We start from the raw sequence: 19,217 nt of genomic DNA on the forward strand, positions 1-19,217 counted from the left end.
AACTGAAGGACAAATTTAATCAAAGCAAGAGAAATGCAGCCACAGAGGTTAGAGAAAATTAGTTTTATTTAGAGTTGTGTAAAGATGATCACCATGTAATTAAAAAGTATATAAATAACTTCTGATTCTAGGACAGAAGGTAAGCCTGTAAGAGTACATGATTTCTGAAGCCAAATATACTGTCAAAAATGGCCCAAAACATTTCAAATCAGTGTTAGGGTTTTCAAGAAAAGGAAGGCACCTTTTTCATCTGTAGTGGACTTGTAAGAAGGTGAAAGGTTACTGCCTTAGATTTAGATTTTAATACAAAAAATTGAAAGCTAAATTTTGTAATGTTACTAGAAATGTTTTTGTCGGGCATTATGGAGAAAAAACTGGATAGTAAACATAGATCACTTATTTGATATATGGCAGCAGTAGCAAGAATATGTTTGCTCAAACATGGAAATGAACTGAAGTACTGATCATGGAAGAATAGATTGTTAAAGTTGTTACCTCAAATGTCCAAATTAAGATGGGTTCCAAAAGATAAGCCCATTGAAGACCCTTTGAAAGATTGGAAACCTTATATAGACATTTTGAACAATAAGAAATCTAATGTTATGATAATCTGAAGATATTGTTATTAGTAATTTTAGGATTATTTAATCAGATCTGTAATGGTAAACTAATACATTTTTTCTCTTTTTATTTTCATTACAGTCAGGATTGGGGAGGTCAGATCCCTACTATGTATGGGTTTTCTTTTTCCTTTCTATGTTTTGTCCCTTTTCTTTCCTTCCTGCTTCCCTTTTTTAATTTTTTTACCCCTTCTTTTTCTGCCCCCCCCCCCATTTCTTTATCTTTGATTGTATAATATTTTGATTGTAAATTAGATTAATTGTATTAAAAATAATAAAAAATAATCTCAAGAAAACACTGCTTTCAGTTCTGTGAAGATTTAGCCATCCCTTTACAGTATTCAAAACAAATGGAAAAACTCTAAGTACATAACCTTCACTCACGCTGCAGTCTGTGTATAGCATTGCTGAACAGGACTGAACAGTTTAAACAATAAGAGTAAAATGGTGGTGGTGGTGTGTGTGTGTGTTTCTTGAAGGAGTGGTAGACAATTTCCAGAGACAAGGGATCCACAGTGTCGCCTTCTAAAAACCCTCAGGGTGATACCACACCCTGCTGAATTCACTGCCAATGGTGGCAACAAAATCACAAACAGGCTCCACACATTTTGTTTACAGTCAGACAGGTAGCAATTTTTAACTCAGTGGTAGTAGGAAAATCATTTGTTCCTTCCACGTAAACAAACTACACGGGGCGGGGGGGGGAGTGTATTGTTTTAAAGTAATCAAGCTCCTGAAAATGTAATTTTACTTACAAGCAAAACGAGCAACTTTTTGTGTCTTGTTTACATGCTGAAAAGCAGTTATCATGGCATCAAAAATTCACTGCATCTTCAGTAGTGGGGAACAGGGAACCTTGACAGAAGCTGTAACAAGAGCTGGAGAGGTACCTGTGGCACACATGTTGCCCACACCCAAGAAATCCTCAACACAAATAAGTGACCAAAGTACAATACTCCTGCCTCCCTGCAGTGTAATCCTATGGTACCTGAAATCAAATATTGCTGAACTTGAAGGAACTTACTTCTGGGGAAGCATGTACAAGACTGTACTGTAGGATTTAAAAACACAATCATAATTCAGAATCTCCTTTAAGACTTTTCAGTCCTTTTCCTCCAGCAGGTTGGCAATTCTTAGAAACAATTATTTAGGCCATGAAGATATGATCTTGTACATACAAGTCTCCCACCACACTAGCTCAGTTCAAGGCTGTAAACCTCCACCTATTAATTTTTATATCATGGTCACAGCATATAATTGAATGGGAAAACCCTGTTACAGTGGGTCATACAAAAAGACTGGACTAATTACCTGAGCAACTGATGCCACTTAGATCTTGGGGGGAAAGTGCATAATCAAAAATTTATATTAATTCTTATATTCTATTAATTTACTGTTTAATTTATTGTTGCTTTGTGCCTTCAGGCGATGTACAAACCACAAATACTGCTACTTATTTCTCTATTAAAAACCAAAGCTTTAGTAACAAAATATATGATATTCAGAAGGTAACAGGTAATCAGTTATCTTTTATTTGTGTAATTTGCTCTCATTAAGGCTGCAATCCTAACTGTATTTTGACTGTAAGCACCATTCAAGTCAATTTACATCTCATTCCATTGGATTTCTATTCTTTGATCACAGCATTCTTATCTCATCATTCTCAAAAGGTTATCATTATTTTATTGTTTATTATGCAAACTGATTGCATTTTCTTGTTCTTAGCACTACAGTATCATAAACCTCTAGGATTTTCAAAGTGAAAAACCTAAACAAGTTCTGAGTTTCTGTAAACAGGTGTGTTGAAAGAGTTATTTGGTATAATGGGCTTAACGTTCCTCTTGGGTGGACAAGGAGCATTCAAAAGTAGAAACAGGGTTGTCAATGTATTAATTTCAGTTTGGACACTAATAATAAAAATGAAGAACTGAAGAAGGATCAACAACAACAAAAAAGACCTTTAAGAGAATAGGGAAGTAATGTTTGGCACAAAAAATAAATGTATCATGAATAATACAATTTAGCAGGATTCTTGGGGGGGGGATGACATTTTGGAACAGTGGAATAATGCTGGAAGGATATCTATCTATCTATCTATCTATCTATCTATCTATCCATCCAATTGCTTAATGATGTATGTGTGGATGATTTAACCAAAGTCATGTTAAGAGCACATGTGGTCCCCCCCCCCCCCCCAAGAAACTGATCAGAAATATGAACTGCATGAAACCACTTGAAGGAATTCACTTCAGGATTATATTGTTTCTTAAAAACACGCTTCTGATTCAGAATTTAAGCCTATAGCTCCCCCTGTAGGAAAGCAGAAGACAAAACAGAGAACTAACAAATACACATCAGTCACTAAAGCATAGTAAATTACTTTAACAAGTAGACTATAACAGCCTATATGTGCATTCTTATCAGAAGCAAAACCGCCTTGAAGCTAAACTGCTGCACAGTGTCTATGAAGATCAGTCACCATGCTAAAAAATGAAGGTAGATGACTGATACATTTGTATTGCATATGTTTTTCTTTCAAAGAAGAAATTGTTTTGTTTGTTTCTACAATATCTGCTGCAAGATACCAAAAATCACAAAATGTAAACTACGTTACTTGAGGCCGATTAATTTTTACTGAATGTCTAGTTAAAATAAACCTGTTTCTTTAAGACGCTAAAGGTGCTTTTGTTGCTTCCAATTCAGAAAACCTACTCCACAGTAATATATTTTAAGGCTGTAAGCATACATCTACTGTCTTGAGAGTAAACACCATTGAACTTAGGACATGTTTCTGATTACATAACCGCAGGACTGTTATATTACTGTAAGAGACGCTTCAACAGTCAAGAGCCTGATTTATTATTTATTTCACTCCATGTAAATTTGGTTGCTGTATCATAGTAAAGCCATTATGTGCCTCTTGTTAAAGGGAGAAAACAGAAACTGAATTATGAGGACTGAACTCACTTAAGGCCAACACTATGGCTGCTGTACTGTGTTTTGGACCTAAGATTCATTAGACATCTTAACAACACTTGTGTTTGTGCCCCACACAGGTAAACCACACTTGGGAGAAATACATAGTGTGCCTCATAAGAAATCTTAGCACAGCCATTTTCCAAAAATGTGATCTTGTCACCAGCATCAGACTACAAAGAATCATAGAAGTGTAGAGTTGGAAGAGACCCCAAGGGCCATCAAGCCCAGCCCTATTCTGCCATGCAGGAAATCCAAATCAAAGCATCCCCAACAGATGGCCATCCAGCCTCTGTTTGAAGACCTCTAAGGAAGGAGACTCCACTACACTCCGGGGAAGTGTGTTCCACTGTCAAACAGCCCTCACTGTCAGGAAGTTCCTCCCAATGTTGAGGTGGAATCTCTTTTCCTGTAGCTTGCATCCATTGTTCTGGGTCCTAGTCTCTGGAGCAGCAGAAAACAAGCTTGCTCCCTCCTCAATATGACATCCTTTCAAATACTTAAACAGGGCTATCATACCACCTCTTAACCTTCTCTTCTCCTTCCTCGAAGTGTCGTGGAGTCTCCCTCCTTGGAGGTCTTTAAACAGGGGCTGGATGGCCATCTGTCAGGGATGCTTTGACTGAGAGTTCCTGCATGGCAGAATGGGGCTGGGCTGGATCAGGGCCCTTGGGGTGTCTTCCAACTCTATGATTCTATGACTCTGGAGACCAGGGTTTGAATCCTTGCTCTGCCATATATAAACCCACAGGGGTGACCTTGGGCAAGAAGTCACACTCTCTCAGCCTCAGAAAGCCCCGCCCCAGTTTCTCCTCAGTCCCTCAATGGATGCACCAGCCCCCGCTATCACTGGCACCTTTCCATGGCAACCCTGGGAAAGAGGAGGGCGGCTTTTTCTCATCGCCGCAACCCACAAAAGCAAACAGCGGACGGCGACGGCGTCCTATAAGGAACAAAAAGGCATGGACCCAACTACTTCTCTCCCTAATGAAAACTTTCTCACCTTGAACATAGCAGCGAGGACAGCGCCGCTCCTGAATGGCGGCGCAGCGGCGATGACGTAAAACGCAAAGCGACGCGCAAGGGCCCCCGGATCGGGCCGCTCTAGGCATAAACTGGGAAAACGTACTCGCCTTGAGCATAGCGGGGACAGCGGCGCTGCAGCAGCAGCGATGACGTCATGCGCTAAGCGACCCGCATGGGGCGCTCTAGGCATAAACTCGAAAGGCGGCGCCCGACGTCATTTCCGGTGCGCCGGCGCGTCCTGGTATCTAGGCAACCAAGGGAAAGAAGGGACCCTAGGCCTTGGAGGGAAATGACCGCAGCTATCTCCCGCACTATTCGGATCGTGCTGCCTGATGACGACGATAAACTGCAGGGAGAAGAAGCGGGGCGGAGGCAAAGGCGCCCTTTATTACATTCCCTGAATGGGGGTCAAAGCACAGTACTGTGGATGGTTCTGGTTGGCTGCGTCCACACTGGAGAAATAACCCGGTTTCGGAGCGCTTTAACTGCCCTGGCTCTTTGCTATGGAATTCTGGGCCGCTCTGGGCCCCACAACAAACTCCAACTCCCAGAATTCCATAGCAAAGAGCCAGACAATGAGTTAAAGCCGCTGTTCTAGGCCTTTGAATCATAGAGAAGCATTGTGGTGTTGTGGTTTGACCGTGGCTCCGGAGACCATGGTTCGGTTCCTGGCTCGGCCGTGAAAGACCCTGGTTGCCCTTGGGCAAGTCACACACTCTCAGCCTCAGAGGAAGGCAAAGGCATAGGCAAACGCTTTCTGAATAAATGTCAAAACCCCATGATAGGTTCACCTTAGGGTTGCCATAAATGCAGTTCACAGCCACCATTTACTGTGATCGAATCTCTCCAAGGCATTCTAACCCAGTCTGGCATTCACAATGGTACTCCCTCACATCAGCATGGCCTTGCCTCATGGCCAGGAACAATCCTAGCAATCCGGATTGATTTGGTAGCACATTCGCACTACCAAAGATTCGGATCGCTCTGGCTCTTAAAAAAAGATGCGGTTAGGTACCTGGTGCAAAATGCACCGGGTTAAATGGGTTCTTCACCAGCATCCCCCCCCAACCACACCAGGTGCAAGTTTCATACCAGGTTATTTCCATATTGTGAATGGGCCCCTACGTATCCGGACTAATCCACTTTGCCTAGGACCACTTTGAATTTGTCATCTTAGTTTGGAGGCATTCCATGTATCTATTGCAATAGAGATGAGCCAGCGTGGTGCAGTGGTTTGAGCTTTGGACTAAAGCCTCTTGGGTGACCTTGGACAAGCCACACTTTCTCAGCCTCAGAGAAAGATAATGGCAACCCCTTTCTGAATAAATCTTGCCAAGAAAACCCCATAAGTCAGTGATGGTGAACCTTTTAAAGGCCGAGTGCCCAAACTGCAACCCAAAACCCACTTATCTATTGCAAAGTGCCATGTCCCTCTGGCTTTCTAGTAACAAACTCTGGCAAACTCTGTGCTGGGGCGATGGCACATGTGCCCACAGAGAGGGCTCTGAGTGCCAACTCTGGCATGCGTGCCATAGGTTCGCCATCACTGCCGTAAGTCAACATAAGTCAGAAATGGCTTGAAGACATACAACCATCAACAACTTTCAAATAGAGATAATCAACTCAGATTCAGGCTTCCATGACAATGTAGTCATGCCAAGCTTGTTAAAATATTGCCAACTTTGTGGTAACAAGAGTTCAGCCTACACATTTCTGTGATTTCAATGTTTTTATTCAAATAATTGTTCAGTTGTTTCACATAGAAATTTACCTCAGTGTCATACAATTTACCTCTTGCTTCTTTCCTAGCAGGATTGATGAAGAGGTTGCAGTTCGCATTATTCAGAAGTCATGGGGGACTCAAATAAGGAAAAGACTATTTAAACTTCTGAAACACACCATTTGTGCCGCGGTAGGTCCTTATACTTGGTGATGTCTGACCTGATGTATTTGAATCATTTTATTTGCCAGTCATTTTTTCTTATCACTCTCCCTGCTTTCAAAGTAGGTCCCCTAACTGCAGATGCACTGGCCATGAAAATTAGGCCTGGGGATGGAGGCAGCTTTGGTTGCTTTGGTGGATAACCTACTCAGGTTATGTAATATAGAAGTTAAACTGAACATGGTGACATGTCTCTCTGGCATTACCAGTAGGCTCATTTTGCTACAAAACCATAATAACTCAGCATCTCAGTTTCTTAGTAATACGACAACGAAGATGATTATAAAAACAAAAGTTACTGCATATTGCCCATACGTATCAACCTTACGTATAAATCGAGGGCAGGTTTTGGGACTAAAATTACGGATTTTGATATGACCCATGTATAAGTTGAGGGTAAAATTTAGGGGCACATAACAAAGGATCTATAGGATGAAGCAAAGGAAAATGACGCCGAAGAACTTAACAGAATTCTATCCACTAAAGGCCAGATATATGAGAGAGAGCGGGTGGGGGGGGGTGTCAGTGCTTTCAGGACAGATTACGCTTTTGCCTTTCACCAGGGGAAGGTTCCCTTTTTATAAGAGTTAAAGTACAGTACTTACATTAACCCATGGATAAGTCGACTTAGGTGTTTTGAGTCAGTTTTTTGACTAAAATTTCTAGTCTTCTGTATGAGTATATACAGTAATTGAATGAAAAATTATTTCTTTCAGGAGCACTGCATTAGCTATGAGATTTTGAGAAGAGTGAGTCCTTTAGAGGCTGAACTTCTTAAAGACCCTACTATTCAGTATAGAGTCCGATTCAGGTAACAGTACACTGGTATTCAAGATGATTATTGTTCAGTTTAACACAATTTTTTGTCTTTATTCATTACTTTAGTGCCACATAGACTGATTTCAATGGAGTCTTTTTCTTCCAAAGAAGAATGACTAGAGATTAATTTTTACTATTGATAAATTACCAATTTTTTATTCTATTTTATCATGTGGCAGCAGCGTTGTAATAATAGTAGCAAGAGAAGAATTGCAGGGATTTTAAATTTTATAGTAAGAGTTTACTGTGAAAAGAATTAGCAGTATGATGTTAACCTGCAGAACCTTATTTTTTGCTGAAGGCAAATAACTAAATCATTAAGAGGTTTTAGATATTTGGTCTACTATTTTTGTTTTCTGCCACATATTCCAGACTATATTTGGATGTAATTTTGGAGTCAGAAGTCTAATTTTAAACAACTTATGTTTAGCTGGCGCAATATATACCCAGTTTTGAAAAGTCTGCAGTGACAACTGAGGCTCATGTTTTCTATAGAACTTCCTTAACAAGTCCCATCAAATACGTTTACACTGAAGTCCTTCTGTGCTCAATAAATCTTAAAAGCTGTCTGTTGCAAACTCACAAACAATCAGTAGGAGATCATATGTCTGAATGCTCTTCTCAGATTAAATACACCCCTTTTCCATAAAGCAGAAATCTAATCAACCAAGGAGAAGAATAATTAGACCTTTTCTCCTTTATGAGCTAGCATATAGCATGTACAAGATTTGTTTTTACATGGGGCAGAGCATTCAGACATACCATCACCAGCTTTCACGCAGCCAGGAAACTAGTCCTATCAAACACAGTAATTTGAAAACATATGTTGGACTGAAGTAAAAAATGGAAGTCGGAAAGACTCAGTGAGCCAGCTCAGATACAGTAATCCATAAGTTATGATGAGCTGAAATCTTTATTGTGAACCACATGGCAAAAATAATCACTCATATTTTCTCCTCCTTGGAGTTTTGCTACATGTTTTACACATAAGGAACCGGACCCAACATTTTTGGGAAGGTATTTTTCTAGGGAAATGAAGCTTGTACTTCTCAGAATTAACATTATCTGAATCACCGTTCTGAATACTGTATAAAATGACTAGTTGTGGTAAGTATCTTACTGGCATGATTGGGGGGTCTTTCAGATTTGAACTGAAATGAGCTGAATATGTTGCTGATATTTTAAATGTTACATGAGTTTCGAGAATTGTGTAATCTTATTGCTAAAAACTTTACTATGCTGTATCTCACCACCTGATAATGTTCCATATATGATATTCTATGTATGCTTTACTAAAAGTCACTAAAGTCACTTAAAGAAGAGTGGTTGGTAGATTTTAATCTTACAAGAGTGCTTAACTGTCCTTGATCTGGCTAGATAACTTTTTGGCCTTCCAGATGATGTTGAACTGGAACTCTCTACATTGCTCACTACTGGCTCTGCTGGTTGGGGTTCCTGGCAGTTGCTGTCCCAACAGCGTCTGGAGGGCAACATGGAAGTCAGATCTCTTTATTTCAGGAGAACGTACTGCACTAAGGTTTGAGGGTGTAATTCTTTTGGTTGCCTTTGTTAATGTAGACCGCAAAAGAATGTTTAAAATAGTTGCCAAACATATAATTTAAGTTTAAAACTTAGTGAAAATGGTATTTTCCATGGCTGAATATGACCACAAGCTTTTCTGTAATCCTACCTCTTGGTGTTTTTTCCTTCTTCAGATTTGCTGGATCTGAGTTCCCCCCTTTTATTGTGTTCAAGATATTTTGCAAATCAGCAAAGCACGGCAATCAGTACATCAGTGGGAAGACAGTAATAACGTCAACAAGTGAGGTAACTTACTGGCTATTTATCTTGATCATTTTCTATTTACTGAGTCTTATTTGATATTCTGTCATATTGACTTTATGTTACTTAAGCTTGGATGGTCATGCAACTGACTTGTATTATGTTATTTCTTCTACTCAAGAATCATTTTTGTTAGTTATAAAAATACAATACTTTTTCTTCCAGAACTATACTAAGGACTATATATTTCTTCCATTCTCACATGTTCTGAGCATGTGAGGTCTCTCATCCTGTGGCCAGATCGAGACACTATGTTTCCTTCCTTGCTCATTCTGGGATATGTAGTTTTGTGAGAGATTTAGCTTGCTCTGTCAGCGTTCTGGTGCCACAATAAATTACAAATCTCATGACAGTTAAAGTGGTGTCAAACTGCATGAATTCTGCAGTGTGGAAGCAGCTACAGAGACTCGTCGAAAAATCAAGGGATAGGCTGCTCCGCTGTGTGTAGGGGCTGAATCTGGGAGGTCTGCAATTTCCTCATTCTCCCCACCACAGGAAAGCATTTTTAAAATTTATTTTTGGCTCCAACACTCCCTTGTGCCCTCTCAAGGCATGGGGGACGTCTTCATTGTTTTGAGACCTCTGGTGCGTTTTAGGCCTAAGACAGAGGGTTTTTTTTTTTCTCAGCCAAGAAATATACAGAAGTTACTTCTGGTTTGAGAAAAAGAGGCCCTTAATGGGATTCTGGAGGAAAGTTCTGTAGATCCCATGGACCACCAAAAAGATAAATAAATGGATTTGAGAGTAAACCAATCCTGATCTTTCATTAGAAGTCCTAATGACTAAACTGAGACTATCATAGTTCGGACGTATCATGAGATGACATGTCTCATTGGGGAAAATGATAATGTTCAGTAAAGTTTAAAGAAGTAGATCAAGATAAAATGGCATTGCTGGTGGGTCACCTCAGTCAAAGAATCCATGATAGAATTTGCAAGACCTTGCACAGATCTATTGATAATCATAAGGTCATCCTAAGTCGAAGCCAACTTGACCATGCATAACAACAACCTTTAAAAGGCCACAGGGATGGAGGGCATTAGGGAAGATTTTATTGGCCATTTTAAAAAATGGGGTGGGGGCAGATGGTGTGGGGAGGGTTGGATGGCTGTACTATTGCCTGTCCTATCATCAGCCTCTTCATATATTTAGCTACCATCACTTATCATTGCCTTGTAAATACACTTCAGCGTGTGTTCTCCAACAAGCTTCTTTAAATTGTATAAAAACAAAATCACTTTTTGTCTCCTTTCTCATAAATGAGTGTTTAGTGTGAGAGCTTAGCAAGATATATGTCCTAGGTATTTTTTTAAAAAAAAAGAATGCAGTGATTATTATGATGGTAGTGGTGGCAACTTTAGGATTAATAAATACCTTGCAATTAAGATAATTAAAATACATTTATTTATCTCCTCAGATTATTCATTTGTAGACTAACTCTAACAAATATTATTACATTAATAACATTTACATCTTTATCCATAAATAAGTCCTATGGAGTTCATTGGGGATCATTTCCCAGTAAGTGTGTTTAGGATTTATATATTTTAAACATATGTGTGTGTATTATGTATAGTTTATATAATTTATTTATAATCTTAATGTATCTAATATTAAAAACGATCTCCTTCTATAACCTAGTGATCATCTTTATTTTATTTTTACTGTACTCATCTCCTGGAACATTCCTCACCAGCTAACAATTCTACTGTCTCCTTTTAGCTCCCAGCATTATAAAAGGGGTTTCCATCCTTGATTGCAGAATTATTGCTTTGCCAATTGGATACCAAGATTCTAGCGTATCTTCCGATCAATATAGTATCTACTCGCAGTCCTACCCAATAAAATTCTGAATATTTATTGTATTAAAACATTCCATTTAAATTGAGCTTTGCAATACACTGTACTAGAAATCAGCTAGTTAGCAGAACTTTCTCCTTTTCTCCTCCTTTCTTGCAGCTCTCCGTGCTGCCCAAAAATCTGATCCAGAAAGATTCCAGAGCTGGTTTTGGTGTAATATCAGAATTTTAGGTGGGAGAAGGAGTAATTCCCATCCTGGTTCTCATAACAAAGATGCCTTGGTCAGTGGGTTGACACTGCTGGATTCAGCTCTTTAACAGATGAAACAACTGTAACACAAATCCTAAAAACATATTTGAAACAAACCCACTGTTCGGTTTATTTACCATTTTGAGTCCCATTTTGAGAAGAAGGAGGGATATAAATAAAAAAATTAATGCAATAAATAACGCCATCATGCAGCCTTGAAAACTGTGTTCAGATTTATGGTCTACAAGCTTTAAACAATTACAGTTTTTGGACCAGAACTCTCCAACCATAATCACCGCTGGTGATACTGACTTGGCACATTCTAGGAGTTGTTGCCCAAATAATTAACTTATCCAAGCTCTGTTTACAGTTTTGCTATTTTGTAGTGTTAAGTGGCAAGGAATACCTTAGTGAATAACCCAGTATTTTAATAAATATTATTTAAATGATATTATTTAAATAAATAATCCTTATTCTAACAAGAATTAAATAGCCATATGGACTATCAAGAGATAGCTTTGTGATTCCCCATATAGCAATAGCAAGTACATTTCTATATTGCTTATTAGTACACTTAAGCAATCTTTGAGCAGTTTACAACGTGTAAACAAACCGGGTGCTCATTTTACCAACCTTGGAAGAATGCCAGGCTGAGTCGACCCTGAGCCCCTGGCTAGTATTGAATTCACAACCTTGTGCTTTGTGAGTGAGTGGCTGCAGTACAGGCATTTAACCACTGCGCCCCAGAGCTCCTTTTTCATGTGATATACTGTAATCACCACATATACTCACTAGAGGGTTTTTATAAATAGGTTTTGTTCTTCACACTTTTACCAGAGGAATAAAAAATGAAGTTTGAAACTCTTTCCTTGTCAAGTTGAACTAATGGTCCTGTGTATTTTAAACGAGACTTCAGCTTGTATGCAGAGCTGTGAAATGAAAACTTGTGGGAAAATAGTATGTATCTACTGGCTGCAGTTTTCATTTCAGGAGATGTCACACCATCTCCTCAAGTTGTGTTTGAAATTAGTGTTGTGATTTACAGCGACCCTAAGGTGAACCTATCACAGGATTTTCTGAGGCTGAGAGTGTGTGACATGGCCAGGCTGGGAATCGAAGCCTGCTCTCATAGTCCAATGCGCAAACCACTACACCACACTGGTTCCTTAATTATCCATTTTCATTAGATTCCTTTCAGTTCTTATTGTTATTGGTTCCCTGTCACAGTTTTCACATTGTCCTTTTTTCCTTCTCAAACCAAGGTTCATGTGTTTACTGGGAATTCTTTTCTTGTAAAGTATAGGTATGTGACTTTCCATCCATTACTCTTTCATTTCTATTTATTTATTATTTATAATTTTTGCCCATCACTTACAATAAAATACTAAAACACCAAATCACATGTAATGCATGATATAGACATTCTATTTGGAGAACTTATTCATACACTTTGTGAGAGAAGATTGCATAAATCAGATTTAAGGATCTTTGACCTCCCAGTGGAATGTCTCTGATGCATCTTATATCAGGTTTGTGATGGAGAAAGACAGTGCACCTGTCCCTCCATTACTGAAATAGGATCACTTCCAAATAATTATACAAACTGTGCTTTAGAAAATGCACCTTCAAATGATCCCAGGATTTTTAAATTATAAATTTGATGCTGATTTTTCATTATAATTGTTAAATCAGACCAGGTTTGCCATCGAGGTAAAACATACGAGGATTTCAGAATGGTTTGGAATTATAATGAAGCTGAGGTTGTTTTATTCTATGTTTTCTCATGTTTGATAGGCGGCTGTTGATGCTTGCAAATTAATGGGGTATCGGAAGTATTACAATCAAATGCTGTGGGATGAAATACAGTATAAAAAATATGGAATAATAGATCAGATGGATGTTGCTACAATAAGAGATTATGTCCAAGTAAGCATCACTTATTCCTTCTTCACATCCTTTATGGGATCAGGTAATGAAAAACAAGTCAGTTCAGTTTTATTTTCTATAAAGATAGGTCATGGCAATATAAATTATGAAGACACACAGGTGGCAAGGGAAGAAGGAGGGAATGGATTCACAAATTGCTCTCAATTGCAAATCAAGGAAGGGTTCAAAGGAAGATGTAACATCAGAACAAGCCCAAAGCCAAATAACTCAATATGCAAAAGAGCTGGACTTCAGCAATTATACTGTGATTATATAGGAAATTAATTTTTTCAGAATTCAGTTAAATGTATCAACCGGAAACAGATTCTACAGAGATTATTGCAGAAGCAAGCATTTATAGAGCAGCCATATCTATGTTTTCTCTACAGTAATTTTCACTGTACTGAGTAAGGTTTACTCTTCTGTAAATGGAAATAGAATTGTAACTTTTTTTCTTGGGCTAAGGCTGACTATAGTGAATGTTTGTACACAAAAATGTAGGTTTAGGAAGAAATTCTGTATAATCAAGTTCTAATAAATATTGTTCTTCTATGACTCTCTAGTATGTCAGCCACATGGATGAGACCCCAGCATATGTTGGGGGTAGGCATAACTATTGGAGAAAGCTGTCATTAGAAAACTTTCCCAGAACAATGATAATGTATGACATCATGGACTATGCACAGTCTGGGAAGCTGTCTGAGAGACTGAGGCTGGAGCTGCCTTTTCTGCTGCTGAGGCCACAGAATGAAGAAACATCTCGTGCTCAGCTCCTGGCTGTTTGTCAAATCAGGTAAATGTTTATCAGTGGTTATCCTGTTGGTTGGTTTTCCTACTTTAAACATCTACTTTCCTTTGAAAATAACAAAAAGGAAGACCAGTAACAGTTTCCACCTTTTCGTGGCCAAGTGGGTGCTACCTTTTAGTAGGTCAATCACAACTAGTTGCACTCCCTTAGCCTGTATCAGATGGAGTAAGGCTTATAGCCATTCTTACTACATCTGCAAGGTGCAGGAATCCCTTCCAGTTCTGGAGCAGACATGAGTCTATGATATGCCTCGTTGTTAGCAAATGAACCGTATCAAGGATTTTAAATTAGTTTTCCTCTATATGCTTTATCCTGTATTCTGGGAAACCAGTTTTCTGTCTGATCATGTCCCTCTGTGTGTGTGTGTGTGTGTGTGTGTGTGTGTGTGTGTGTGTGTTTGTATGCATCTTCAAGTTGCCTGCCAGCTTATGGTGAATTCATTAAATTCATAAGCTTTTCTTAGCCAAGGAATACAGAGATGGTTTTGCCAGTTTCTTTCTTTAAAAATTTAGCCCACAGAACCCAGTATTCATTGACAGTCTCCCATCCAAATACTAACCAGGGGTAACCCTGCTTGGCTTCCAAGATCAGACAGGCTCTGATGGCTTTAGGATATTTAGACTGCAGTTCATGTGAACTAAACAAATGTACACTGACCATGTATCTACACCAACATGACAGCTAACAAACTACTACAGGGAGAACAGTACGGCAGTAAGACACTAAAGGAATACAGGGATCAAACTAGGAGTAGCAGATCAAATTGTGGTGTGGGAACAGTAAAATTTTGAAAGTGTTTTCCATCACCCCCAACTCATTCATATCTCCTCATGATACAGTATACTGTTATACCAACAAAAAGGCAGCATATGTTTGGTCAGGCTCCACATGGAATATTGTGTCCAGTTCTGGGAACCACAATTCAAAAAGGATGTTGAGAAACTGGAGTGTGTCCAAAGGAGGGTGACTAAAATGGTGAAGGGTCTGGAAACCATGTCCTATGAGGAACGACTTAGGGAACTGGGGGTGTTTAGCCTGGAGAAAAGAAGGTTAAGAGGTGATATGATAGCTCTGTTTAAATATTTGAAGGGATGTCATATTGAGGAGGGAGCAAGCTTGTTTTCTGCTGCTCCAGAGAACAGGACCCGGAACAATGGATGCAAACTACAGGAAAAGAGATTCCACCTCAACATTAAGAGGAACTTCCTGATAGTAAGGGCTGTTTGACAGTGGAACACTTTTCCTCAGAGTGTAATGGAGTCTCCCTCCTTGGAGGTCTTTAAACAGAGGCTGGATAGCCATCGGTCAGGGATACTTTGACTGAGAGTTCCTGCATGACGGGTTTGGACTGGATGGCCCTTGTGGTGTCTTCCAACTCTGCGATTCTATGATTCTGTGTTCTTTAGCATTGTTTTCCTTTGCTTCATCTTTTAGATCTTTTGTTACACACCCCTATGTTTTACCCTCAATTTACCCACTGGTAATATCAAAATTCATAATTTTAGCCCCAAAACCTCCCCTCAACTTATACATAACATCGACTTATAGTCGAGTATATACGGCAGGATTCTAACTAATTCTGCTGCTAAACATTGCACACTACCAGAACCTAAATAATCTCCAGGAAGTGAACAAATTTCATGTATCACATAGCATAGCATTTGAGTAAAACACTTTACCTCTATACATTTATAGTTGTAAGAACACAAATGGGATTTTGGTGGTAAAACATTTAGCACAAAGGGCATGGTTAGCATGAACAAAAATTTCTCACTGGGAAGGGTGACCAAAAAAAAAGGTTGGATTCATAACTTCTCAGAAGCCTTGTAAACACGCCCTCTTTTAAGACTCCAGACACTAATGTCAAAACACACTGCAGAAATAATCCAGTTTGAGACTGCCATGGCTCAGTGCTAGGAAATTCTGGGAACTTTAGTTTTGTGAGACATTTAGCCTTCTCAATCAGAGATCTCTGGTGCTACATTAAACTACAGTTCCCACAATTCCCTAGCACAGAACCAGGGCAGTTAAAGCGATCTCAAACTGGATTATTTCTGCAGTGTATTTTGTACGAAACATTCATTAGCTTAACAACACTTGTGTTTGCACCCCACACAGGTAAACCACACTTGGGAGAGATAATGTGCCTCATAAGAAATCTTAGCACAGCCATTTCCCAAAAATGTGATCTTGTCACCAGCATCAGGCTTCATGACTGGAACTGAATATAACAGACTGGGCAAAATTACCTCCATATTCTATTGCAGGACTGAGGTGTTAGTGATCAGATTGCATTATTTTAAGTGCTGATTACCTTTTCCTGTTCTTTTTGTTCAGAAACTACAAACTAAAGCTGCATCTGCACTGCAGCATTAATACAGTTTGACCCTGCTTTAGCTGCCATGGCTCCATCCTATGTAATCCTGGGATTTGTAGTTTGTTGTGGCACCAGAGCTCTCTGAAAGAGAAGGCGAAATCTCTCACAAAACTACAAATCCCAGGATTCCATAGCATGGAGCCATGGTAGTTAAAGTGCATCATTTCTGTAGTGCTGATGCAGCCAAAGAGGGGAACCAGTACAGTTCTGTTCCACTATTTTTTCTTCTACCAATGCATCTTTTATTTCCTGTTGTTATTCAGATTGTGTACTGTATGCATGAGGAATAGAAACTTTTATTGCAAAGCTATTGTGTATATGCACATCTCTAAATAGTATATTTGCATCAAAACAAAACACAATCCTCACAGGGTAAAGAACAGTTGCATCACAAGATAGGAAGACTTTTATGGAATAATGACTAATAAAATCAGGCACACATTTAACAGATGGTCACAGACTTAGACTGGGGCACCTACACAGAATGAGCATTCTGTATAATTAATGGAAAAACTGTTTAACAATAAGCTGGCCTAAATGAATAATTGGATATCTCAAGTGTATGATTAATGAGGAATGGAATATGTTTATAAGACTGATATTCAGCCTTTATTTCTATAGACAGGCAGGCAGGCAGGCAGGCATGCATTACTTGTCCCTCAACTACCCACATATGGCTATGATTAATACATTATTATGATCCAGACAATTTCATATAGTGTTTAACGGCTGTTCTTTTGACATGGCTCCCATGGAATGCTAAGTAGTTTTACTCTACATTCTTCATTTCTTGATACTGTTTTCTTGCTGTCAATCAGGATGGAGTAACTTGTGTTCCTCCAGATGTTGTTAAACTGCAACTCACATCAACTCTGCTGTCTTGATCGGACTTGAAGTCTAAAATCACATGGGGGGTTATGTGTCCTGCACCCATGTTGGTTTTGTTTTGTGTGGCGTGAATATTTTAATATGACACAAGTGTGCTTTTACAATGCTTTGATTTTATTGACCGTCACGTTGCACCACATTAGTAAAAAATGTGTTCATTTAATAGATAGCACAGTGTTTTAAGTAGCAGTGCCATGAAAGCAAGTCTGTCTTTGCACAGACATGTCTTGATGCATTCGATTTCATATTTTATTTCTGCGTATTTCTCAGAACATTAAGATTACTCACAAATTGAAGGTATAGCTGTAAAACAATTAACCCAGCAATGTCGTCATCTACATGTAAGGCTGTTGAATGTTGTTAAAGTTTTGTAAAAACAAAACAAAAACATGGGCTCTTTTCTAGATCTCCAGTACCATGTCCCACAACTGCCTGTCTCTCAAAAGCAGATCGAATGTCAGTCAGCAGACATTCTGAACGTCGCTCATACCAAGCGCGGCAGAAGATTGCAAAAATGAGGAAAGTATATAGGGCCAAGAAAAAACAGGTGAGCATGTACAATGAATGAAAAATGTTCAGATACGTGCTGATCCATCTCACCAGTTAAGATTCTGCCAGTGTGTTTTCTTCTTTGAAAACTGTCTACTTTGTTGTTAGGACATTTCAAGACCTTTCAGATATTATGATAGTGACAGCATTTTGTTCTATACAAATGACACATCAGATAAATGAAGGAAACAGACAAATACTGTGCTTAACTACCTTTTTTTCTTGAACATGTTTGAGGAAGAATTATATGCAACTTACTAATTTCAATGTGAAAACAGTTGAATCTTAACAAACTGTTTTACTGATGGTGAAAATGACACTTAGACATTATGTGTGGAAGGTTATTGTGTACATCATGTCTATAGTCTTTCATTATGTATTAAGTTAACATACATTTATTTCTATTCCAGATTTTTCAAACCATTCCTTTGAGTAGATTGTCTGAGACAAAGGATCATTAGTTCCCACTTAGGCCCAATACATACTGCTCCGAAAGGGCGGGCTGGAGGCATCCAGTTTTCTTCCGGAGGGACGTCACAGCAGCCAAACTGTGTGGCGTCCCTCAGCCCCAAAAAGAACCTGGGAAAAACGGATTCTTCTTCCGAAGCTGCGTGGACGTCACGAGTGCGCCATTGGTGCACTTGTGACATAAGTGACACACAGCGATATCTATATGCTGCGTGTTGCTTATGTCATGATGGCGGCCCCGCCATTACACCACCGCTGGGACGTCCTAGGGTTAGGGACCGTGCGGTTGGTGCACAGTTCCTAACCCTAGCATCGCTGCCTGGATGCCGCCTCTAGGTGATATGTACAGGGCCTACAAATGGCAGGAAAAGTAATAGAACAGATGTGCAGAGTCAGCCTTATATAAACTTATATAAACTTATATAGAGGTTCTAGGTTTCATGACATAACTGGCATTTTAATTCTGGTGTCCCAAATCCAAGACTTAACTATTGGATCGTATTTTCTCAAAATAAAGTTTGATTTCCAGGGGAAGGAGGAGGATTACAGAGGGATCTGTACAGCTTGAAAATGCATAGTTTAATTAAACCCAATGCAATTATATTTTTATATTAGATTATTCATTTTTTACTGACACATCCTTAACAGTGCCAAAAAAAAAGGGACTTAATTGGGAGAGAAGAGACTAATAATTACAAAACGTCAATTTCTTCTTTTAATAGTATATTCTTTGTCACTCAGGAGGAGGAGCTACATCGTGCATTTTTAAGTGATCGTTCAGGAAGTGATCGTTCATTGGCTGAGAATGAAAGTCTATTTTCAGATGAAGACTGGGAGCAAGAAGCAGTGAGACTATATGATTGGTCCAAATCACTACATGCTGAAGATATTTGAGAAGTTTGACTCATGATAAATCTGTCTGCTCTT

The 19,217-nt window shown here is 39.0% G+C and overlaps 2 protein-coding genes across 2 annotated transcripts in view; one reads left to right on the forward strand and one right to left on the reverse strand.

Moving 5' to 3' along the window:
* LOC149319463 (MICOS complex subunit MIC26-like) overlaps window positions 1-4,708 on the reverse strand; it is a 30,113-nt gene extending 25,405 nt beyond the window's left edge. Inside the window, exon 1 of the mRNA XM_089511764.1 lies at window positions 4,600-4,708. Coding sequence (XP_089367890.1) covers window positions 4,600-4,608 — 9 coding nt within the window. The 5' untranslated portion in view covers window positions 4,609-4,708. The remainder of the gene's footprint in view (window positions 1-4,599) is intronic.
* A 155-nt stretch (window positions 4,709-4,863) lies between these two features.
* LOC149319464 (uncharacterized protein CXorf58-like) lies at window positions 4,864-19,217 on the forward strand. The gene is made up of 8 exons (XM_089508072.1): window positions 4,864-4,994; window positions 6,435-6,534; window positions 7,281-7,375; window positions 9,099-9,210; window positions 13,069-13,200; window positions 13,764-13,993; window positions 17,679-17,820; window positions 19,032-19,217. Exons 1-8 carry the CDS (start codon window positions 4,912-4,914, stop codon window positions 19,182-19,184), a joined length of 1,047 nt encoding a protein of 348 aa, XP_089364198.1. The 5' UTR covers window positions 4,864-4,911; the 3' UTR covers window positions 19,185-19,217.

The sequence above is a fragment of the Sceloporus occidentalis genome, unplaced genomic scaffold (genome assembly GCF_023333645.1).
Source record: "Sceloporus occidentalis isolate IW3139 unplaced genomic scaffold, rSceOcc1.0.p SCAF_2, whole genome shotgun sequence".
Classification (NCBI taxonomy): domain Eukaryota; kingdom Metazoa; phylum Chordata; class Lepidosauria; order Squamata; family Phrynosomatidae; genus Sceloporus; species Sceloporus occidentalis.

Coding starts and splice junctions, on each gene's coding strand:
- LOC149319464 (XM_089508072.1), top strand. CDS start 4,912: ATGACCGCAGCTATCTCCCGCACTATTCGGATCGTGCTGCCTGATGAC. Junction 9,211..13,068: donor TAATAACGTCAACAAGTGAG/GTAACTTACTGG, acceptor CATGTTTGATAG/GCGGCTGTTGATGCTTGCAA. Junction 17,821..19,031: donor ATAGGGCCAAGAAAAAACAG/GTGAGCATGTAC, acceptor TTTGTCACTCAG/GAGGAGGAGCTACATCGTGC.